The sequence below is a fragment of the Neomonachus schauinslandi genome, chromosome 4 (assembly GCF_002201575.2).
Source record: "Neomonachus schauinslandi chromosome 4, ASM220157v2, whole genome shotgun sequence".
NCBI classification, from domain to species: Eukaryota; Metazoa; Chordata; class Mammalia; order Carnivora; family Phocidae; genus Neomonachus; species Neomonachus schauinslandi.
In genome coordinates this window covers 94940617-94961696 of record NC_058406.1, presented here as the reverse complement: position 1 = coordinate 94961696, position 21080 = coordinate 94940617, and the positions used below count along the sequence as shown (strand labels likewise).

The 21080-nt window shown below is 42.2% G+C and overlaps 1 protein-coding gene across 2 annotated transcripts in view; it reads left to right on the top strand.

The window, feature by feature from the left end:
• Nucleotides 1-283: 283 nt before the first annotated feature.
• TRIM33 (tripartite motif containing 33) overlaps nt 284-21080 on the top strand; it is a 117334-nt gene continuing 96537 nt past the window's right edge. For both annotated transcript variants that reach the window (XM_044914590.1, XM_021690323.2), the window contains exon 1: nt 284-840. In XM_044914590.1, the coding sequence (XP_044770525.1) occupies nt 315-840 (526 nt within the window). In that variant the 5' untranslated portion in view covers nt 284-314. The remainder of the gene's footprint in view (nt 841-21080) is intronic.

The window sequence follows — 21080 nt, the reverse complement described above, 5'->3', positions numbered from 1 at the left end:
CGTGGACGCAGCACTGCGGTGCCGGAGTTCGGGGCGCGGGGGTGGGGAGGAGGCCCCGCCCGCTCCCCAAGTTCCCGCCTCCCTCAGGAGGACGTCCGTGCGTACGTGCGCGCCCCGCGCCCGCCCTCCTTCAGCCGCGCGACGCGAGGGCGGGGGCGCCGCGTGCGCGCGCGCTCTCGTTCGTTCGCTTGCCTGCTCGCTCTCGGCTGCCGCTCTCGCTGCGGCTGCGGCTGGGGCTGGGGGCGGCGGCGGCGGTGGCGGCGGCGCGGGCGGCGGGCGGCGCGGGGCGGTCCGGCGGGTTCAAAGAGGAAAACATGGCGGAAAACAAAGGCGGCGGCGAGGCTGAGAGCGGCGGCGGGGGCAGCGGTAGCGCGCCGGTAACTGCCGGGGCCGCCGGGCCCGCGGCGCAGGAGGCGGAGCCGCCTCTCGCCGCGGTGCTGGTAGAGGAGGAGGAGGAGGAAGGCGGCAGGGCGGGCGCGGAGAGCGGCGCGGCCGGGCCCGACGACGGGGGGGTGTCCGCGGCCTCCTCCGGCTCGGCCCCGGCTGCCTCAGTCCCTGCGGCCTCAGTGGGCCCCGGAGTTCCCGGGGGGGCGGTATCGACTCCGGCCCCAGCTCCAGCCTCGGCTCCCGCTCCGGGTCCGTCGGCGGGGCCGCCTCCTGGACCGCCAGCCTCGCTCCTGGACACCTGCGCCGTGTGTCAGCAGAGCTTGCAGAGCCGGCGTGAGGCGGAGCCCAAGCTGCTGCCCTGCCTTCACTCCTTCTGCCTGCGCTGCCTGCCCGAGCCGGAGCGCCAGCTCAGCGTGCCCATCCCGGGGGGCAGCAACGGCGACATCCAGCAAGGTGAGCGGGAGGCCCTGCCCGAGGTCTGGGCTGAAGGAGATTTGCGGGGCCGAGGAGGATCTGGGGACGGAGGTGCTCGGGCCCGGGGCTGCTCGGACCGGCGCGATTCTGAGGGGTGAAAGACACGGCCTCGGGACAGTTTCCAGAGAAGGTGGACCCCCGGAGATAGGGGAGGGTGATGGGAGGGGTGCCGGCGGCGAGAGGCTGGGGGAGGGGACACCGGCTGCAAGCGAGGTTTGGGGTGTGCGGATACGGGCCGGGAAGGCGTGGACTCCGGCCGAGCGCAGGTTCGGGAGCTGGTGGACTCGGACAGAGAGAGGAGAGAGGGTCTGGGAAACCGCTTTGGAGGAGTGTTGTGGGGGAAAAGGCCTGTAGCGGGAGAGGTGTTGAGGAGGGAGTAGGTAAGCGGGAAGGGTTGTGAGGACGAATTGCTTTGGAGGGAAGGACTTGACCTGTTCGAGGCTAGGGGAAAGAAGGACTAGGGACTAAATAGAGGAAGATAAAGGGTATTGGAGAGTTTGGGGCTTTGGGGCTGAGAGAAGCTGTCTGGTGGAAAGTAATTTTAGGATGAGATTGGGAAGGAGGAACTCCGGACGCGAAAATAACTTTGAAGGGCCTGCATGTTTAGGGAAATATCCTAAGGTTCAGGGGTGAAGGAGAAATGAACTTTGAGGGGAATTGGGATTCAGAGACAGCTGGGTTTCATTGCACATTAACGAGCCCCTAGTGTTCCAGACAGTGTGCTAGGATTGAATAAAACTCTGAGTGAAGAGCTCATTCATAGTCATATAGGTGAAACATACCCAACGTGCGGCAGTGGCGGTGGGTATTTGGTACAGTGGTTGTGACAAATCAAGAGGAGGTCAGGGGAACTTCACTGAAAAGGAAACCCTTGAGAAGGTTTCTTGAAGGGTGAGTTGCTCACTGGATTGGGGAGTTTTCAGGGCGCAGGCTACTTTACACATACCTGGAGCTAAAGGTTAACTAGTCATTATCAAATACATTAATGTTTCTGCCATGAAACGTACAAATATCCCACTAATGGGCTAAACATAAATAATTTACCACAATTCAGGGTGGGTTTTGTTGTAAATTTATGAAAAACTTTAAAATTTCAAAGCTCTTGAAATTTGGAACTGTGGGTAAGAGATGGCTGACCTGTACTAAAGGGTTTGGGATTAAGCCTGTAAAGTGTATCTTGTACAGTGTAGACTAAAAGGAGTCCCTGAAGGGCTTTTTTATCAAGAGGATAAAAGGATCACATTTGTGATCCAAAAAGATCACTTGGGGGCATATTGAAGGGTAACGGGAGGCAGGGCTGGAGGAAGGGAATCTTGACAGTAATATAGAGAAACGAGCATTTGGAATTAAATGATAAGAGGTATTAAAGAAGGAAGCATTTTGGCATTGGGGAAAGTTACGGACTTTGTGAGACACATTTGAGTTTGGATGTCTACTTTGTTATGTCCCACTTGTGATTTGGACAGATTAATTTTTCTTAGCCTTAGTTTTTTCAGTTGTGAAATAAGGACAGAATTACCTACCTCATGGGGTTATTGATAGAGTGAAGTGTGTAAAGTGACCAGTGCATGGTAGTTATTAATGAAATGGCAGCTACTTAATTCGTAGTAGTAACTAATTCTAAGTAGCCATGGGAATGTGGATGGGGGGTGTCAAGATTGGTGTGGGGGAGACAGATGTGTCTAGGCTGAGTTCCAGGTTTCTTGTTTGGTGGGTGGCAGTGCTATTAATGCAAATAAAAGAATTCAGGAACAGAAGCAGGTGTGTGTGTGGTGGAAGGAGAATATAATTTCAGTTATGGATGTTTTGGGTTTGAAGTATGGAGACACAGAGGTAAGAGTGTTATGTTAAGAATAAGGATTTGATTGATGTTGAAGATACGAAGTGATAATGGGTGTATAGAGGGTGGATAATGGGTGTAACTGCTCATGGCCTCATGAGTATAGCAAGACGTGTGGGATTCAGTGTTCTTGGGAACCTGGATTAGGTGAGAGAGAGAACACAAGATGAAAATTGTGTTTGACTGATGTGGCTGAGGGACTTGAGGTTATGAAATTGGCTCTCTGATATTTATGCAGGAGAGAGAGTAATAGTCTGTGAATTCCCTCCTCATTTTCCATCCTTTGTTTTTGCACTAGGAGCAGTAAGTAGATGGGACTAAATATTGTCATTTTAAGATAATGTTGCTTTCCAGCCAGTCACTGAAACAAATTAAGTCAGGAAGTCACCATATTTTTAGACAGGGAGTCTAGAAAATAATTTGTTAGTATTAGCTCCTGTATGTGTCCTTTGCTTTGCTCTTTAAAAAAGCAAGCATGCTATTCTAGAAGAACACTGGGTTGGGGTCAAGGGACAGTTCTGCCACTTAACTGTTTTCTGTAAAGGAGGTTTATTTTATTATTATTTTTTTAATTTTTTTTTTTTAAGATTTTTATTTATTTATTTGAGAGAGAGAATGAGAGAGAGAGAGCAGGAGAGGGGGGAGGGTCAGAGGGAGAAGCAGACTCCCTGCCGAGCAGGGAGCCTGATGCGGGACTCGATCCAGGGACTCCAGGATCATGACCTGAGCCGAAGGCAGTTGCTTAACCAACTGAGCCACCCAGGCGCCCTGTAAAGGAGGTTTATAATGTTTCTGCGCCTCAGTTTATTTCTAAAATATATCTAATAGTCCTTTACTTACATCTCAGTAAGTCAAATGAAATAATAAATGTGAAAATACTTTTATAAACTGTGAAATGCTTTGCAAATGTGAGTATTATGGAACACTGGTTCCTTCTCTGGTCTAGGGAGCCATAACTGGTAACTTAAGTCAACATGTTAGGTGGTTTTGAAACAATGACAAATGCATTACCCTTCCTTCTAACTGGCCTTTTTTCTGTTCCTCTAACACACCAAAGTTATTCACACTTTTTAGCTGTTCCTTCTAGATCAGTGGTTCTCCAAGTGTAGTTTCTGGACCAGCAGCACCAACATCATCTGTGATCTTGTTAGGAATGCAAATTCTTGGGCCCCACTCCAGACCTTCTGACCAGCCATCTGTTTTAACAAGTCTTCCAGGTGATTTTGATGCACACTAAGTTTAAGTACTTTTCTTTAGGGAAGGGTTCCTCACTTCAGATGTTGCCTCCTCAGAAAGGCCTTCTCTGTCTCCCCTTTAAAAAAAAAAAAATTTAAGGCTTTATTTTTAGAGTAGTTTTAGGCTTATAGCAAAATTAAGAGGAAGAAATAGGGATTTCCCGTTTATCCCCAGCCCCCACACATGCACAGCCTCCCCCATTATGAATATCTCCCACCAGAGTAGTCCATTTGTCACAGTTGATGGACCAACATTGACCTATCATAATCAGCCAAAGTCCATAGTTGACATTAGTGCTCATTCTTAGTGTTTGTACATTCTGTGGGTTTGGACAAATGTATAATGACCTGTATCCATCATTATAATACCATACAGAGTATTTTCATCACCCTAAAAACCCTGTGCCTCACTGTTCTTTTTAAAGTAGTCCTCCAGGTCACTCTCATTATCTTTTTTTCTTCATTGCACAGCTAAAATCTAAAATGTTTTGTTTTTCTTTACTCCTTTATCTGTTTCCTACTAGAATATTGTAGAGTGAATAGTCAATAAATATCTTTTGAATGAATAAGAATCATCTGGAGAACTTTTTAAAATGCCATTTTGGGAGTTTCAGAATCTCAGTTGATTTGGGGGTGATACTAGGAATCTCGTTTTTTAAAAAATTTTATTTATTTATTTTAGAGCGTGCCCATGAGAGCAGGGGGAGGGGCAGAGGGAGAGAGAGAATCTCAAGTAGACTCCGTGCGGAGTTGGATGCCCAGTGTAGGGCTCCATCTCATGACCCTGAGATCATGACCTGCGCTGAAATCAAGAGTCAGATGCTTAACAGACTGAGTCACCCAGGCACCCCGAGGAATCTCATTTTTAACAAGTACCTCATGTGACTCTGATTCTGGGACCTACTGTACTTTGAGAAACACAGATTTAGATATTTTGACAAGAGGGCTGATCTATTTACTTTTGAAGTATTTGGAAAATCAAAATAGATAAATTAGTTAGTATTTGTTGAATCTCAACAGTAAGCTTTTAAAAGTGCTTTGTGATTTTTAAAAAATTCTATTTCAGGTTGAGTTCAAATAGCTGTCAGTAGAGGGTGTGTATAGATCTGTAATGTATCAATAAAAATACAGATTTGTATTGATGCATCTGAACAAATTCTCAAATGACTTTTTTTTTTTTTTTAAAGATTTTATTTGTTTATTTGACAGAGAGAGAGAGCACAAGTAGGCAGAGTGGTAGGCAGAGGGAGAAGCAGGCTTTCTGCTGAGCAGGGAGCCGGATGTGGGGCTTGATCCCAGGACTCCAGGATCATGACCTGAGCCGAAGGCAGCTGCTCAACCGACTGAGCCACCCAGGCGCCCCTCAAATAACTCTTGAAGGGGATGAGACTTTTATATAGTAGGGCACATCAAGACAGCATGGTGATATGCATGAACTGGATTGAGAGTAACTTGCATTGTGTTCTGCTCTTAATTGTCTGTGTAACCCTGGGTAAAGCACTCAGCAGCCTCTTCAGGTCTTCTGCAATATGAACAGTTTGAGTTCCTATCCTGTAAAATTCTATGATTGTATTGTCTTTTATGCCAACTTTTTATATCTACATAATTTTAATATTCTTATTTGTGGGAAGTGATGGAAGAATCAACATGGAAAAATTATTCTATTTCTGAATCTTCAGCTTACTGTGAAAAGTCTGAATGGCAACCTTAAATGGAGTAAGTGGGAGGGGATACCTCTGTCTGTAGTGTGAAGAGCACCTTCTCACGATAGTTCTGTGTTTTATCACTGAGCATGGTGAGCCACTCTGGGGAGTCTTCTGTTTGAGCCCTTGGAAATTCTTGCTTTAAGAGTATATATATACTATTTGGCAGTTTGCTAGTTCTGTGGCTTATCTATTTGGGATTTTTTTAGGCCCTTCTTTCTCTAATGACCTATTTACATAAACAAGCTCGAGTTTTTGAATGATAATATAGTCATCAGCAAGCAGTCATTAAAGATGTGTCAAAGAAAACTGAAATACTTTTGTGGTTGGTTAAGTGCTCTGTGGTTGGTTAAGTGCACACAATTCAAGACTCAGAGTACCTGAATTCATTTTTGAGCTCCACCTTTTACTACTTGAATGTCTGTGAATAAGTTACTTAACATCTGTAAATGGAGAATAATAATGACACCTACTTCATAATGTTCTTGTGAGGATTCAATGAGTTAATACATTGTAAAGTGCTTCATATAGTGCCTAATACGTGGTAAGACCCCCAAAACTATTATTTCTGTTGTCTTCCAGTTGTCCCCCGTTGTCTTTATGACTGCCTCTATTCAGTAAGCAGAAAGAAGAGGAAGTAGGATAAATTGTTGGTGTTTTTCTAGGCTTTTTTGACATCTAGTGATGTATAGCACACCTGACAAAGTCATTTGCATTCCAGTCTCTCCAGCTACTTAAAAATTTATAGCGTGAAAACTTGTAAACTAATGTTGTAAGACCTAAGTCTTTACAAGGTCTACTATCTGTACATCAAAAATTTTAGAAGAATCTAACTGCTTTTTCTTTTTCTTTTTTTCAAGGTTTTATTTTGACAGAGAGAGACACAGTGAGAGAGGGAACACAGGCAGGGGGAGTGGGAGAGGGAGAAGCAGGCTTCCCGCTGAGCAGGGAGCCCGATGCGGGGCTCGATCCCAGGACCCTGGGATCACGACCTGAGCCGAAGGCAGATGCTTAACGATGGAGCCACCCAGGCGCACCTGCTTTTTATTTCTTTACCTGTATTCTTAGCAGACACTAAGTGGGAATACCTTAAAGTAGTGATTCTCAGAGTTGGTCCTTAGAACCTTGGGGGGATTACTCTGATATGCCTTCAGACATTGGCAAAGTTAAAACTGTTTTCTTTCTTTCTTTCTTTTTTTTTTTAAAGATTTTATTTATTTATTTGACAGAGAGAGACACAGCGAGAGAGGGAACACAAGCAGGGGGAGTGGGAGAGGGAGAAGCAGGCCTCCCGCCGAGCAGGGAGCCCGATGCGGGGCTCGATCCCAGGACCCTGGGATCATGACCTGAGCCAAAGGCAGACACCCAACAACTGAGCCACCCGGGTGCCCCAGAACTGTTTTCACAATAATACTTACTCATTATTTGCCGTATTCACTGTTTTGATGTCTATATTAGTGATGCAAAAGCAGTGATGTGTAAAACTGCTGGCACCTTAGCAGGGATTAAGATAGTGCCTCCAAACCATAGTAAATGTCATTGTATCTTTACCACCATACACTTAGAGTAAAAACAGACACAACCACGAAAAACATGCTAGTTTCATTTTGTCTTTGATGAAGCATTAGGACACTATTTTATTAAATTTTGATTTTTAATAATCTGTGTGATGAAATGGGAAATGTGCATAAAATGCTTCTGGTGCAGATTGAAGTATAAGAAGTACTTGTGCAGTTGTTTGAATTCCAAGCTGAATTAGCTTCTTTATTTTCGTAGAAAATAACTTTTACTTGAGACAATGATTGACAAACTATGGTTTTCAGACATGTGTGTTTGATAGCCATTTTCTCAGAAATGAATGAATTGAACCTGTCAATTCAAGGAAAACAACTGACATATGTCGCCAGTGGTAAAAATTGAGCTTTTCAATGAAAAGTAGAATTTTGGAAAAAGCTTGTATGTGCAACTGTGAGTTTGATAGCTTCTCAGTATTTAAAGGCTTTTCTGATGAGATTGGTAGGTGTATCAAAGTATCAAAAATTGTTTTTAAAGATTTTATTTATTTATTTGACACAGAGAGAGAGAGAGAAAGAGAGCACAAGCAGGGGGAGCGGCAGGCAGAGGGAGAGGGAGAAGCAGGCTCCCTGCCGAGCATCTGGGATCGGACCCTGGGATCATGACCCGGGATCATGACCTGAGCCGAAGGCAGATGCTTAACCGACTGAGCCACCCAGGCACCATCAAATTTTTTTTGATAGTGTGCAAGGAAATGTCAACACAGTGAACCGATATTTTCCAAATGACCAGTTGACCAATGCAATGCATTATGTTACAAAATCATGCATAGCAAAGGGATTCAAAGTGTAAAACAGACCAGTAGATTTTAATGTAAGGGAGTAAAGTTAATATGGTTTGAAATTCCACATTTCTACTGACATTTAAGAAATAAATACACTTTAGGGGCGCCTGGGTGGCTCAGTCAGTTAAGCATCTTAAGCTTCCAACTCTTGATTTTGGTTCAGGTCATTATCTCAGAGTTATGAGATTGAGCCCCATGTCTGGCTCCAAGCTGTGTGTGGAGCCTGCTTAAGATTCTCTTTCCCGGGGCGCCTGGGTGGCTCAGTCGTTAAGCGTCTGCCTTCGGCTCAGGTCATGATCCCAGGGTCCTGGGATCGAGCCCCGCATTGGGCTCCCTGCTCGGCGGGAGGCCTGCTTCTCCCTCTCCCACTCCCCCTGCTTGTGTTCCCTCTCTCGCTGTGTCTCTCTGTCAAATAAATAAATAAAATCTTAAAAAAAAAAAAAAGATTCTCTTTCCCTCTGCCCCTCCCCACCCTTCTGCTTGTGCACACACTCTCACTCTCAAAAAAGAAAAGAAATAAATTTTATATATATATATCTCTCCACTTTTTATATACGTATAGATACAGGTTACATACACATATACATATATACGTATATATACACATTTAAAAAATTTTAAGTAGTCTCCATGCCCAGCATGAGCTCACACTCGTGACACAGATTAAGAATCGCATGCTCTCGGCACCTTGGTGGCTCAGTTGGTTAAGCATCTGTCTCCGGCTCAGGTCATGATGTCAGGGTCCTGGGATCAAGCCCCATATTGGGCTCCCTGCGCCATGGGGGGCCTGCTGCTCCCTGTCCTTCTGCCTGCTGCTCCCCCTGCATGTGCTCTCTTTGTCAAATAAATAAATAAAATAGTAAAAAAAAGAATCGCATGCTTTGCCAACTGAGCCAGCCAGGTGCCCCGACTCTTTATATTTTTGTATTATAATCAAAGAATATCCACACTGTTGGGGCGCCTGGGTGGCTCAGTCGTTAAGCGTCTGCCTTTGGCTCAGGTCATGATCCCAGGGTCCTGGGATTGAGTCCCGCATCAGGCTCCCTGCTCCGTGGGAAGCCTGCTTCTCCCTCTCGCTATCCCCCTGCTTGTGTTCCTGTTTTCTCTCTTTCTCTCTGTCAAATAAATAAAATCTTAAAAAAAAAAAAAAAAAAAGAATATCCACACTGTTGTTTGAAGGGCCATTAAAATAGTCTTCCCTTTTTTAAAATACATAGCTGTTCGGGGCGCCTGGGTGGCTCAGTCGTTAAGCGTCTGCCTTCGGCTCAGGTCATGATCCCAGCATCCTGGGATCGAGCCCCGCATCGGACTCCCTGCTCAGCAGGAAGCCTGCTTCTCCCTCTCCCACTCCCCCTGCTTGTGTTCCCTCTCTCCCTGTGTCTCTCTCTGTCAAATAAATAAATAAAATCTTTAAAAAAAAATAAATAAAATACATAGCTGTTCTCTTCGTATTCTTCAAAACAGTCTGTCACAACAGATTAAATGCAAAAGCATACATTCAGGGATCTGAATATATTAATTAAACTGGACATTAAAGAGATTTAAAAAATGTAAAAGCAATGCCACCCTTAATTAAAACCTTTTTGTGGGGCGCCTGGGTGGCTCAGATGGTTAAGTTAAGTGTCTGCCTTCGGCTCAGGTCATGATCCCAGGGTCCTGGGATCGAGTCCCGCATTGGGCTCCCCGCTCCGCGGGAAGCCTGCTTCTCCCTCTCCCACTCCCTCTGCTTGTGTTCCCTCTTTCACTGTGTCTCTCTCTGTCAAATAAATAAATAAAATCTTTAAAAAAAAAAACAAAAAACCTTTTTGTTTCGGAAAATATAGTTATTTCTCATAAAAATGTTGTTTAAACATGCAGTGGTTTTATTTTTAAATGAACTAATAGACCATTTATTTTATTTTATTTTTTAAGATTTTTATTTTTGAAAGAGGGAGAGAGAAAGCATGTGAGCAGGGGGAGGGGCTAAGGGAGAGTATCCTTGGTGAGCGTGGAGCCCACCTTGGGGCTCGATCCCACGACCCTGAGATCATGACCTGAACTGAAATCAAGAGTCAGTCACTTAACCGACTGAGCCACCCAGGCGCCCCTAGACCATTTATTTTTAATTAAAAGAAAGTGAATTATTATCAACTCTTACAATATTAACATTTTAAAATTATGAATTTTTTTTCTAATATTGTACATATTGATGGATAAAACCCATCTAAACAAAAGCTCTGTGAGGTCCTCGGTAATTTAATAGTGTAAGACGGATCCTGAGACCAAAAAAAGACATAAAATGATAATGCAGTTGCTGGGAAGAATGTCAGATCATAGGATAGTGGAAGGTGGCAAATTCATATGTTTATACGGAATAACTGAAGTTGACATTTTTTAAATAGCTCACTGTAAGTCTGCTGATTTTATTTTTTCATATTTATGACTGGTTGACTGAGATCTATCACTTTACTTTCCTGAGGACAGATTCAGAGTTTGGGCTCATGGTGTTCGATACATTAACCTATGTCTCTTTTGTGGCCACAAACTGAAACTCTTTCCCTAGCCAGCTTCTAGAATGGACACTGGTCCCAAAGGGAAGTGAGGGGGAAAAAAAAAAGGCCATGGATTGAATGAACATTAAATGTATCATTTTTAGAAAAATATTTAAAGCCTGTGCCTTAGTGATAGGTAAATAGCAGGAATTATGTGGTACTAATGAATAATACTTTTTGAATGCTTATTATATACAATTTATGTTGCTGCTTTTGTGAATTATTTGTATGCCTTCTATTTTGGTGTTCTTTAGCTTGCTCACATTTATTTTTATTTTTATTTTTTATTTTTTATTTTTTTTTAAAGATTTTATTTATTTATTTGACAGAGAGAGGGAACACAAGCAGGGGGAACAGCAGAGGGAGAGGGAGAAGCAGGCCTCCCGCAGAGCAAGGAGCCCGATGCGGGGCTTGATCCCAGGACCCCGGGATCGTGACCTGAGCCGAAGGCAGACAGTTAACTGACTGAGCCACCCAGGCGCCCCTAGCTTGCTCACATTTAAAAAAATTTTTGATTTACAAGGATTTTGATAAGTTCTGCATACTGATCCTTGGTTGGTTATGTAAGTTGAAGATTTATTCTAAGCCTACTATGGCTTGGTGTGGTAGCCAGCCTCCAAGAGGGCCCCAGTGTTCCTCTCTCCTGGTATTCCCACTCTTCTAGAGTGTCTACTACAGTGACTTGGAACTGGTCTGGGTAACCAAGAGAATACAGGAAAATTAAATAGTGACTTCTGAAGCTAGATTATTAAAGGTACACAGCTTTTTCCTTGTTCTAGATGAAAACAGTTGCTACTGTAGCAATCCTGTAAAGAGGCCCAAGTAGAGAGGAACTGAGGCCTTCTGCCAACATCCAGCACCGACTTGCTAGTCATGTGAATGAGCCACTTTGGAGGTGGATTCTCTAGCATGGTCAGGTTTTCAGATGACTGCAGTTTTGGCTCACAGATTACTGCAGCAGCCTTTTTAGAGGCACTGAGCCAGAACTACTTGCCAAGTCACTCCCAAATTCCTGACTCAAAGAAAACTCGAGATAATGTATTGTTTTAAGCCACTAAGTTCGAGGGTAATTTGTTATGCAGCAATAAATAACTAATACACTTGACTTTTTTCCCTCTATTTTTTTTTTTTTTTTAAAGATTTTTATTTATTTATTTGACAGAGAGAGACACAGCGAGAGAGGGAACACAAGCAGGGGGAGTGGGAGAGGGAGAAGCTCCTCGCAGAGCAGGGAGCCCGATGCGGGACTCGATCCCAGAACCCTGGGATCATGACCTGAGCTGAAGGCAGTCGCTTAACCAACTGAGCCACCCTGGCGCCCCTTTTTTCCCTCTATTTTTCCCCTTTTACTATAGCTTTATGATAAGCAATAAACTTTGTTATTCAGTTAGGTAATTTCACTCTCTTCCACATACACCTTGTTCATCTTCAAGATGATCTTCACTGATGTTGACTTTTTGCTCTTACACATTTAAAAATAAATTACTTAGTTTGAGAGAGACAGACACACACACAGAACAAGCAGGGAGGGGTAGAGGCGGAGGGAGAGGGGGTAAGAATCTGAAGCAGACTGCTGAGCTAAGAGCCTGACATGGGGCTGGATGTAGTGACCCCAAGATCATGACCTGAACCGAATCCAAGAGTGGGATGCTTAACTGACTGAGCCACCCAGGCGCCCTGCTCTTACGCATTTTAGAATCATGTAAAAGTTCATTTAAAAAATTTGTTAGCATTTTTGGGACACCTGGGTGGCTCCGTTGGTTAAGCATCTGATTTCGGCTCAGGTCATGATCTCAGGGTTCTGGGTTAGAGCCCTGCATCAGGCTCCTTGCTCAGTGGGGAGCCTGCTTCTCCCTCTGCCTGCCCTTCCCCCTGCTTGTGCTCTCTCTCTCTGACAAATAAACAAAATCTTTTTAAAAAATTTGTCAACATTTTAGTTGAAATTCCTTTGAATATACACATCTTTCTTGATCTGTGATGGGATTACATCCTGATAAACCCATTGTAAATTGAAAACATCCTAAGTTGAAAATACATTAATACACCTAACTTACTGTATATTACAGCCTAGCCTAGCCTACCTTAAATGTGCTCAGAACACTTAACGTTAGTTTTTAGGTGGGCAAAATCATCTAACACAAAACCTAATTTATAATAAAGTGTTGAATAGATCATGTAATTTATTGAATGCTGTGCTGAAAGTGAAAAATCAGAATGGTTATATGGGTATAGATGATTTTTTTAAAAAAGATTTTATTTATTTATTTGACAGAGACAGCGAGAGAGGAAACACAGCAGGGGGAGTGGAGAGGGAGAAGCAGGCTTCCCGCCGATCACGTAGCCTGATGCGGGGCTCGATCCCAGCACTCTGGGATCATGACCTGAGCCGAAGGCAGGTGCTTAATGATGGAGCCACCCAGGCGCCCCTAGAATGATATATTTTTTAAAGATTTTATTTATTTATTAGAGAGCACAAGCAGGGGGAGCGGCAGGGAGAGGGAGAAGCAGGTTCCCCGCGGAGTAGGGAGCCTGACGCGGGGCTCAAATCTCAGGACCCTGGGATCATGACCTGAGCCAAAGGCAGACGCTTAACCAGATGAGCCACCCAGATGCCCTGGGTATACAATGATTTTAAATGTATTGGTTTACCCTCATAATCATGTAGCTAATGGGGAGCTCTGGCTCGCTACTGCTCCCAGCATCATGAGAATAGGCACTGCATATCATCTGCCTGGGGAAAGATCAAAATTCCCGAATTCAAAGTATGGTTTTTCCTGAATACGTATCACTTTCACACCGTTGGAAAGTTGGAAAGTAGTAAGTTGAACCATTGTAAATCAGGGATCATCTGTATAGATTAATTAGGGAGAAAATGCTATCTTCATAATATGGTGTCTGTCTATTCATAAACATTGAATGCCTTTCCATTAGCTATAATCTTCTGTGTTTTTGAATATTATATAGGTTTTTTTTTTTTCCTGGAGAGGTTTTTCACATCTTCTCTGAGTTATTCCTGTATACTTTATATATCTTTTATTGTAAATAGGTTTCCTTAAAATACATTTAACTGCGTTTGCTTTGTAGTTTTTTCATTTTACTTTTTATTTTTAGAATACCAAAAGTATTCTGATTTCATATTTATATTTGATAATTCCGTTATGTGAAGTTCTTGAGGTCTTATTTTACTGCTACTTGCTTCTTCTTACTCTTGATCATAGTAGGTGGTGTCTACCAGTGTTTTATAGTTTGGGATTGTGAGCATGTTTACTAGGGCTTTATTTATGAAACTTGCCAGACCTGGTTTGTGGGAACCAGCCTCCAAAAAGTATTTTGCCTTTGCTTCTGTGAGGTGCCACCAGTGCAAAATCACAAGTTAATTTTTAGTTTGGCATTTCTTAGAACTGCCAGATGTGATTTAGGGTGTACTTTACTTTATAGGCTTACCTGTGTTTGGAAATTCTCAGGAGAAAATTTTCCTTCCTTTGAACCCAGGCAGTGACCATTTTTTTTCTACGTTATTGGTCAGATTTATTTTATTTTATTTTATTTTTTAAAGATTTTATTTATTTGAGTGAGAGTGATCGAGAGGGAGAGCACACATGAGCAGGGGCAGAGGGAGAAGCAGACTCCCCGCTGAGCAGGGAGCTCGACACGGGGCTCGATCCCAGGACCCTGGAATCATGACGTGAGATGAAGGCAGATGCCCAACCGACTGAGCCATCAAGGTGCTCCAAGATTTATTTTTTTTTAAATATTTTACTATTATTTGCTTATGCACCTTTCCAACTAAGGGTATAATCCTTCACACCTACTTTATGAAGATGTGTCTTGGTTCTAATTACTTTACACATGCCCTAGCCTCTCATGTTTTCCCCATTCTTTGTTTATTCTGTTTTTTCATCCTAAAAAAGAGTAGTTGAGAATAGGGGTGCCTGGGTGGCTCAGATGGTTAAGCATCTGCCTTCGGCTTGGGTCATGATCCCAGGGTCCTGGGATCGAGCCCCATGTCCAGCTCCTGGCTCAGCGGGGAGCCTGCTTCTCCCTCTGCCTCTCCCCCTGCTTGTGCTCGCTCTCTCTCTCTCTCTCTCTCTCTCTGTATCTCTGTGTCTTGAATGAATAAATAAAATCTTTAAAAAAAAAAAAAAGAGTAGTTGAGAATAAAATTTTTGAGCCTTTGCTTTTTTTTTTTTTAAGAGATTTTATTTTTAAGTGATTGCTACACCCAGCGTAAGGCTTGAACCCACAACCCCAAGATCAAGAGTTACACCCTCCACCAGCTGAGCCATCCAGGTGCTCTGAGCCTTTGCATTTTATTTATTTATTTTTTTTTTAAGAATTATCTATTTGAGACAGAGAGAGAGAGAGAATAAGGGGAGGGGCAGAAGGAGAGGGAGAAAGAGAATCTCAAACAGACTCCCTGCTGAGCATGTAGCCCAATGCAGGGCTGGATCTCAAGACCCTGAGATCATGACCTGAGCCAAAACCAAGAGTTGGACGTCCAGCTGACTGAGCCACCCACGTGCCCCCCTGACCTTTGCATTTTTGATGTTCTCTTTTATTTTATTTTTTTAAAGATTTTATATATTTATTTGACAGGGAGAAAGGGCGGGCACAAGCAGGGGGAGCAGCAGGCAGAGGGAGAAGCAGGCTTCCCGCTGAGCAGGGAGCCTGATGCAGGACTCAGTCCCAGGACCCTGGGATCGTGACCTGAGCCGAAGGCAGATGCTTAACCAACTGAACTACCCAGGTGCCCCGATGTTCTTTTTATTTTATTTTTCTACTTAAATGGTAGCTTGACTAGATATGGAATTTTAGGTTAAAACATGTTTTCTTCTCAGAACATTGAAGATACACCTTTTCCAGTGTCTTAAAGAAATCAGTGTTGCTGATACTGGTCTGATTTTGCTTCTTTGTATGACCCCAGTTGGGTTTTGTTTGTTTTATTTACCTCTTCCTGGAACTTAAGATTTAAACCAAAAAAAAAAAAAAATTTAAAAATTTTAAGTAATCTCTCTCTATACCCAATATGGGGCTTGAACTCATGACCCCTAGATCAATAGTTACATGCTCCACCAATGGTGCCCTTCTGGAACCTTTTAATATCTTTATCCTTGTTCTTTTTTTTAAAAATTTTATTATTTTTTTTAAGATTTTAATCATTTGAGAGAGAGACAGAGAGCACAAGCAGGGGGGGCAGGCAGAGGGAGAAGCAGACTCCCTGTAGAGCAGGGAGCCCGATGCGGGGCTCGATCCCAGGACCCTGGGACCGTGACCTGAGCCGAAGGCAGACGCTTAACCGACTGAGCCACCCAGGCGCCCCTATCCTTGTTCTTAAATACAGTGTTGTGCCTCTGTTGATTTTTTTCCCCCCTTTCATTCTTTTTTAAAAGTTTACTGTGCTTTTTCTATTAGTCTTGTAATCTTTATTTATAGTAACAAAATTTTAAACTTTAAATGTTTTTTTTATAAGATCCCTCCTTTTCTTCTCCCTCTACTCTTTCTGGAACTGTTACTGTTTGGATGTTAGCCTTTGAGGGGTCACACTCTCTCCTGTCTTTTTTCTTAGGTTTTCCTTCTCTTTGTTTCCTTCTTCAACTGATGTTCTGAAAGACCTCCTTGACTTTATTTTCTAACTGTTCCTTGATATCTTGACCTTTTGTCTTGGAGGCTTCTTCAGATCTATTTTTTTTAATTATTATTATTATGTTATGTCAATCACCATACATTACAGCATTAGTTTTTGATGTAGTGTTCCATGATTCATTGTTTGCGTATAACACCCAGTGCTCCATGCAGAACGTGCCCTCCTTAATACCCATCACCAGGCTAACCCATCCCCCCACCCCCCTCCCCTCTAGAACCCTCAGTTTGTTTTTCAGAGTCCATTGTCTCTCATGGTTCGTCTTGGAGGTTTCTTCAAACAGTGGATGATCCTTGGTTCTCTTCCTGCTTGAGTGAGGCACTACAATTCTGATTGAGGGTTTTGTGCTTGTTAATTGTTGGACTTCACTTTAGACCAAGGGCACTTTAGACCAAGGTTTGGCAAACTATGGCCGATGGGCCAAATCTAGCCTGCTGCCTGTTTTTATATGACTAATGAGGTAAGAATGATTTTTACATTTTTCTTTTTATTTTTTTTAAGATTTTATTTATTTATTAGAGAGAGTATGAGAGAGAGCACGAGAGGGGAAGAGGGTCAGAGGGAGAAGCAGACTCCCTGCTGAGCAGGAAGCCCGATGTGGGACTTGATCCTGGGACTCCAGGATCATGACCTGAGCCGAAGGCAGTCGCTTAACCAACTGAGCCACCCAGGCGCCCTTACATTTTTAAATGGTTGCAAAAAATCAAAAGAATATTTTGTGACATGTGAAAGGTATATGAAGTTCGAGTTTGTGTTTATAAATAAAGTAATTGGAACACAGCTATGTCCGTTCATGTATTTTCTGACTGCTTTCATGCTACAGTGGCAAATGACTAGTTGTGACAAAGACTATGTGGACTCATTGCTTTGTGCTTCTGTGTGGTGCACTACAAATTGCAGTGATGCAGTTACAACTTGTTAGGCATATGTTTGGCTGTCGCACGACATTTCCAAAAAAAAACCCCATTTTAATTACTAGTGCTTACCTATCATTTCAAACGAGAAAAGTGGATTTCAAATGTCATACTTTGAAGACACAGTAGAGTGTGGGTTATTTCGTTTCCAATTAGATGGCAAAGTGTTTATTATACATTTCTACTGTAGCTCACCTAAAAGAGTACATATGTGGACAGAAGCAGACTAAGTACTTTTCATGACATTTTCCCAACTCACAGGAAAGCAATGGATGGGGAAATCAGAAATTTTAAAATGGAATATCTTATCATGGCAGAATTTCTTAAAAATAAAAAATGAGGGGCACCTGGGTGGCTCAGTCAGTTAAGTGCCTTCTGCTCAGGTCATAATCTCAGGGTTCTGGGATTGAGCCCCATGTTGGGCTCCCTGCTTGGCGGGGAGCCTGCTTCTCTCTCTCCCTCTGCCGCTCTCCCTCCTTGTGCTTGCGCACGCGCGCTCTCTCTCTGACAAATAAATAAAATCTTAAAAAATAAATAAATAAAACAATGAAACCAAGGTAGGTTTGTGAGTGTTTATTGGTTAGCCAGGCAAGGAAATCCCTTTATTTATGGCAGGTTAATTAAATCCTCCCAGTTAAGCAAAATGGTAACTTCCAAAAAGAATTTTGTTAATTCTTTAGACCTGTTTTACAAAAACTTTACTCAGATTTCTTTACTGTTTACTAAATAGTGCTAAGTTTATTAAATTCCCTTATTTTTATTATATTTTGAATTTTGTGAATAAAAATTGTGGAAATTTATTTTCTTTTGTTACATAAGTATCTACATAGTATCCCTGATATTGTCTCTTTGCCTGCAAAACGGAACATATTTACTAAGCCTTCTGATTTCATGTCCCACATTTGAATTTGGGAAGTTTTAGGCATTGGTTACGGGGTTGGGTTTGAAGGAGTGTGGTATGTACAGCTTGACCTGTTGTCCACAATGGGTTTGGAAGAATGAGAATTTCCAGCTTTCTTCTTCTAACATCACAAATAACTGCTAGAATTAAGAATTTTGGACCAGTCTGACCTGTTATCCCATTTGAGTTTATTGATTGAATGCTAATATCCAAATATATGCAGATTATTTTTCTAGTCATGGAGGAATGACTTAAAAACTAATCTTCACATAAATACTTAAGCAAAAATCTAATGTCACTCAGAAGATCTCCACCAGGTTTCCATCGGGAATAGAGCAGACATGAGGGTAGGGAACTTAGAATCATTTCACTGTATTAGTATGCTTATGAGCCTGAAGTAAGTCTGAAGAGTTGACTATAATGATTAGGAGAGAGCATTTTAGCTGTCCTCTTCAAATATGAAATTCTGTTTTCGGTTAAGCATCACTTTGTGTTGTGAGGTATATAAAACAAATATAAGAAATGAACCTTGATGGCAGGAGAGAATTACATATGAATAAGTTTATTTGAACCTGACTAGACTTCGTGTGCCTTATCTATAAAATAATGTCATCTTCAAGTTACAGCTTTTTGTTAGGGGTGCTTCTGTGGCTCAGTTGGTTGAGCGTCTGACTCTTGATTCTGTCTCAGGTCATGATCTCAGGGTTGTGAGATCGAGCCCCATATTGGGCTTCCAGGTCCTTGCAGAGTCTGCTTGTGCCTCTCCCTGTGCTCCTCCCCTTGCTTGCATGCGTGCGCTCTCCCCGCTCTCAGATAAATAAAATCTTAAAAAAAAAAACTTCTTCATGTTACCTTATTTGCTTATAAAAATTTTCAGGTAATATTCTCAAAAATTTTTTTTAAACAAATGAGGCTACCGAGGCAGAGATGTAAGGTTATACATAAATGTGGCTCTCCCATATGTAGATAATAGCACAGCCTCAGATAGATGACTTTGGGGGCCAGGCAGATAACTAGTGTAAGACATGGAGTATCAAAGCATGCCAGCCTATAAACAGTAAAATTTGAATTTAAAACAAATTTATCCTGGTCACATAATACCAGATAGGCTGTCAGTCTTCTACTTTTGTCCTAACATAGAATCTGATTAGTCACTTTTGAGTTGGATATAATTAATTTATAATTAGTTTGACTTCATAATTTTGAAAGCTTAAGTACTTACATAAAGTTTGCCTTTGGAGTATTATCAGTAAGCTATGTTGTAATATTTTAATATGATTTAAACATCATTAGAATGATCAACATTGTTTTTACTATCTAGTTAGACAAGAGACAAATGCAAGAGAATTTTCAAATTCTGAATTGTGTAGTCAGATTTGGTAAGTTGATTGAAGTGCTGAATAAATGGTGATTAGCAAGTTCACCAAAGCCTATTTAACCTATGACATAGGTACCTTCAGAATTTTACTAATTCTGTACCAAACTAGATTATAATATACTTAGGAAATTTACCTGCTACCTATTCTTCCCACCCCCCAAAACACTCAAGGTTTTACATGTTCAAGATGGAGTTAGGTGACTGGATCTCAACTGATGTGTCATAGTAGCGTGTTACACGTGAGCTCTTCACTGGCCTATTGCCAGATTTTGAACAGTGTGTGAAGTTTATTTTTGTTACATTTGCACAATTGATGCATGTTAGATGTACTGTTGATTCCAGTGGGTCATTTAATGTGGCGTGAAACTTGGTGCAAGATGCTTAGATTGCTTATCCTTGCAGGAGCTTGGGATAAAGTCAGTTTGATGCCAAAAAATTCTCTGAAGATTTTGTTTTTTTAGTAGAGAGCATAGTCAAGATAGTAAACAGATTTACTTATGCAGAGTAGTTCTGTGATGGGAGATCCATATTTTTAACAGTATATGTAATTTTTAAAGTAAATATTCTATTGAAAAAAAAGAAATACACATAAAGTACAAAACTCTGAAGTATATAGTTCAGTGAATGAATACACATAGAGTAAGCACACTTGTATAAATCCAGCAGCCAGAATGAGAAACAGTACATTGCTAGCACTTTATAAACCCTCTGTCCCCTTCCAGTCGCTACTTAATGATCTTGCATTTCTTTTTTTTTTTTTTTTTTTTTTAAGATTTTGGTGATCACCACATTCAACGTGGGGCTTGAACTCACAACACTGAGCTCAAGAGTCACATGCTCTACTGACTAAGCCAGCTGAGCGCCCCCGATCCTACCTTCTAACCCCAGATTAATTTTGCCTATTTATAAACTTTAAGTGGAACTAAGCAGTATGTACCAGTTTGTGACTGAATGTTTGCTCAACATTATGAGATTGTGTTGCTTGTGAATGTACTTTATTCATTGTCTTCACAGCATTGGTTGTATGAATATACTAAAATTTACTTGCCTATTCAGAGGTTGATGGACATTTGAGTTGTTTATAGTTTCTTTTAAATTTAAGTATAGTTGAACAATATGTTACCGTTTTTTACTATTTTTTAAAAGAGAGAGAAAGCATGAGCAGTGGGGGGGGGGGCAGAGGGAGAACCAGACTCCCTGCTGAGCAAGGAGCCTGATGTGGGGCTCGATTCCAGGACCTCGGGATCATGACCTGAGCTGAAGGCAGACGCTTAACTGACTGAACCACTCAGGCGCCCCTAGTTTTTAACTATTAGGAATGTGTTCATGAAGCTCTCCTTTAACTGTCTTTAAAAAATTTTTTTTTAAAGATTTTATTTATTTGAGAGAGAGTGTGTGTGCACAGGGGTGGGGAAGGAGCTGAGGGAGAGGGTGAGGGAAAGAATCTCAGCTGACTCTGCTGAGCCCGGGGTGGTGCTCAATCCCACAACCCTGAGATCATGACCTGAGCCAAAACCAAGAGTCTGACGCTTAACTGACTGAGTCACCCAGGAACCCCTTTCACATATCTCTTGAATATATGCACACTTTTCTCTTGGTTATGTATATTAGAGTGGACATGCTGAGTCATAGGTTGCACATAAGTTCAGCGTTACTAGATATTACTAGATATTGCCAAACAGTTCTCTGAAGTGATTGTATCAGTTTACACTTCTAC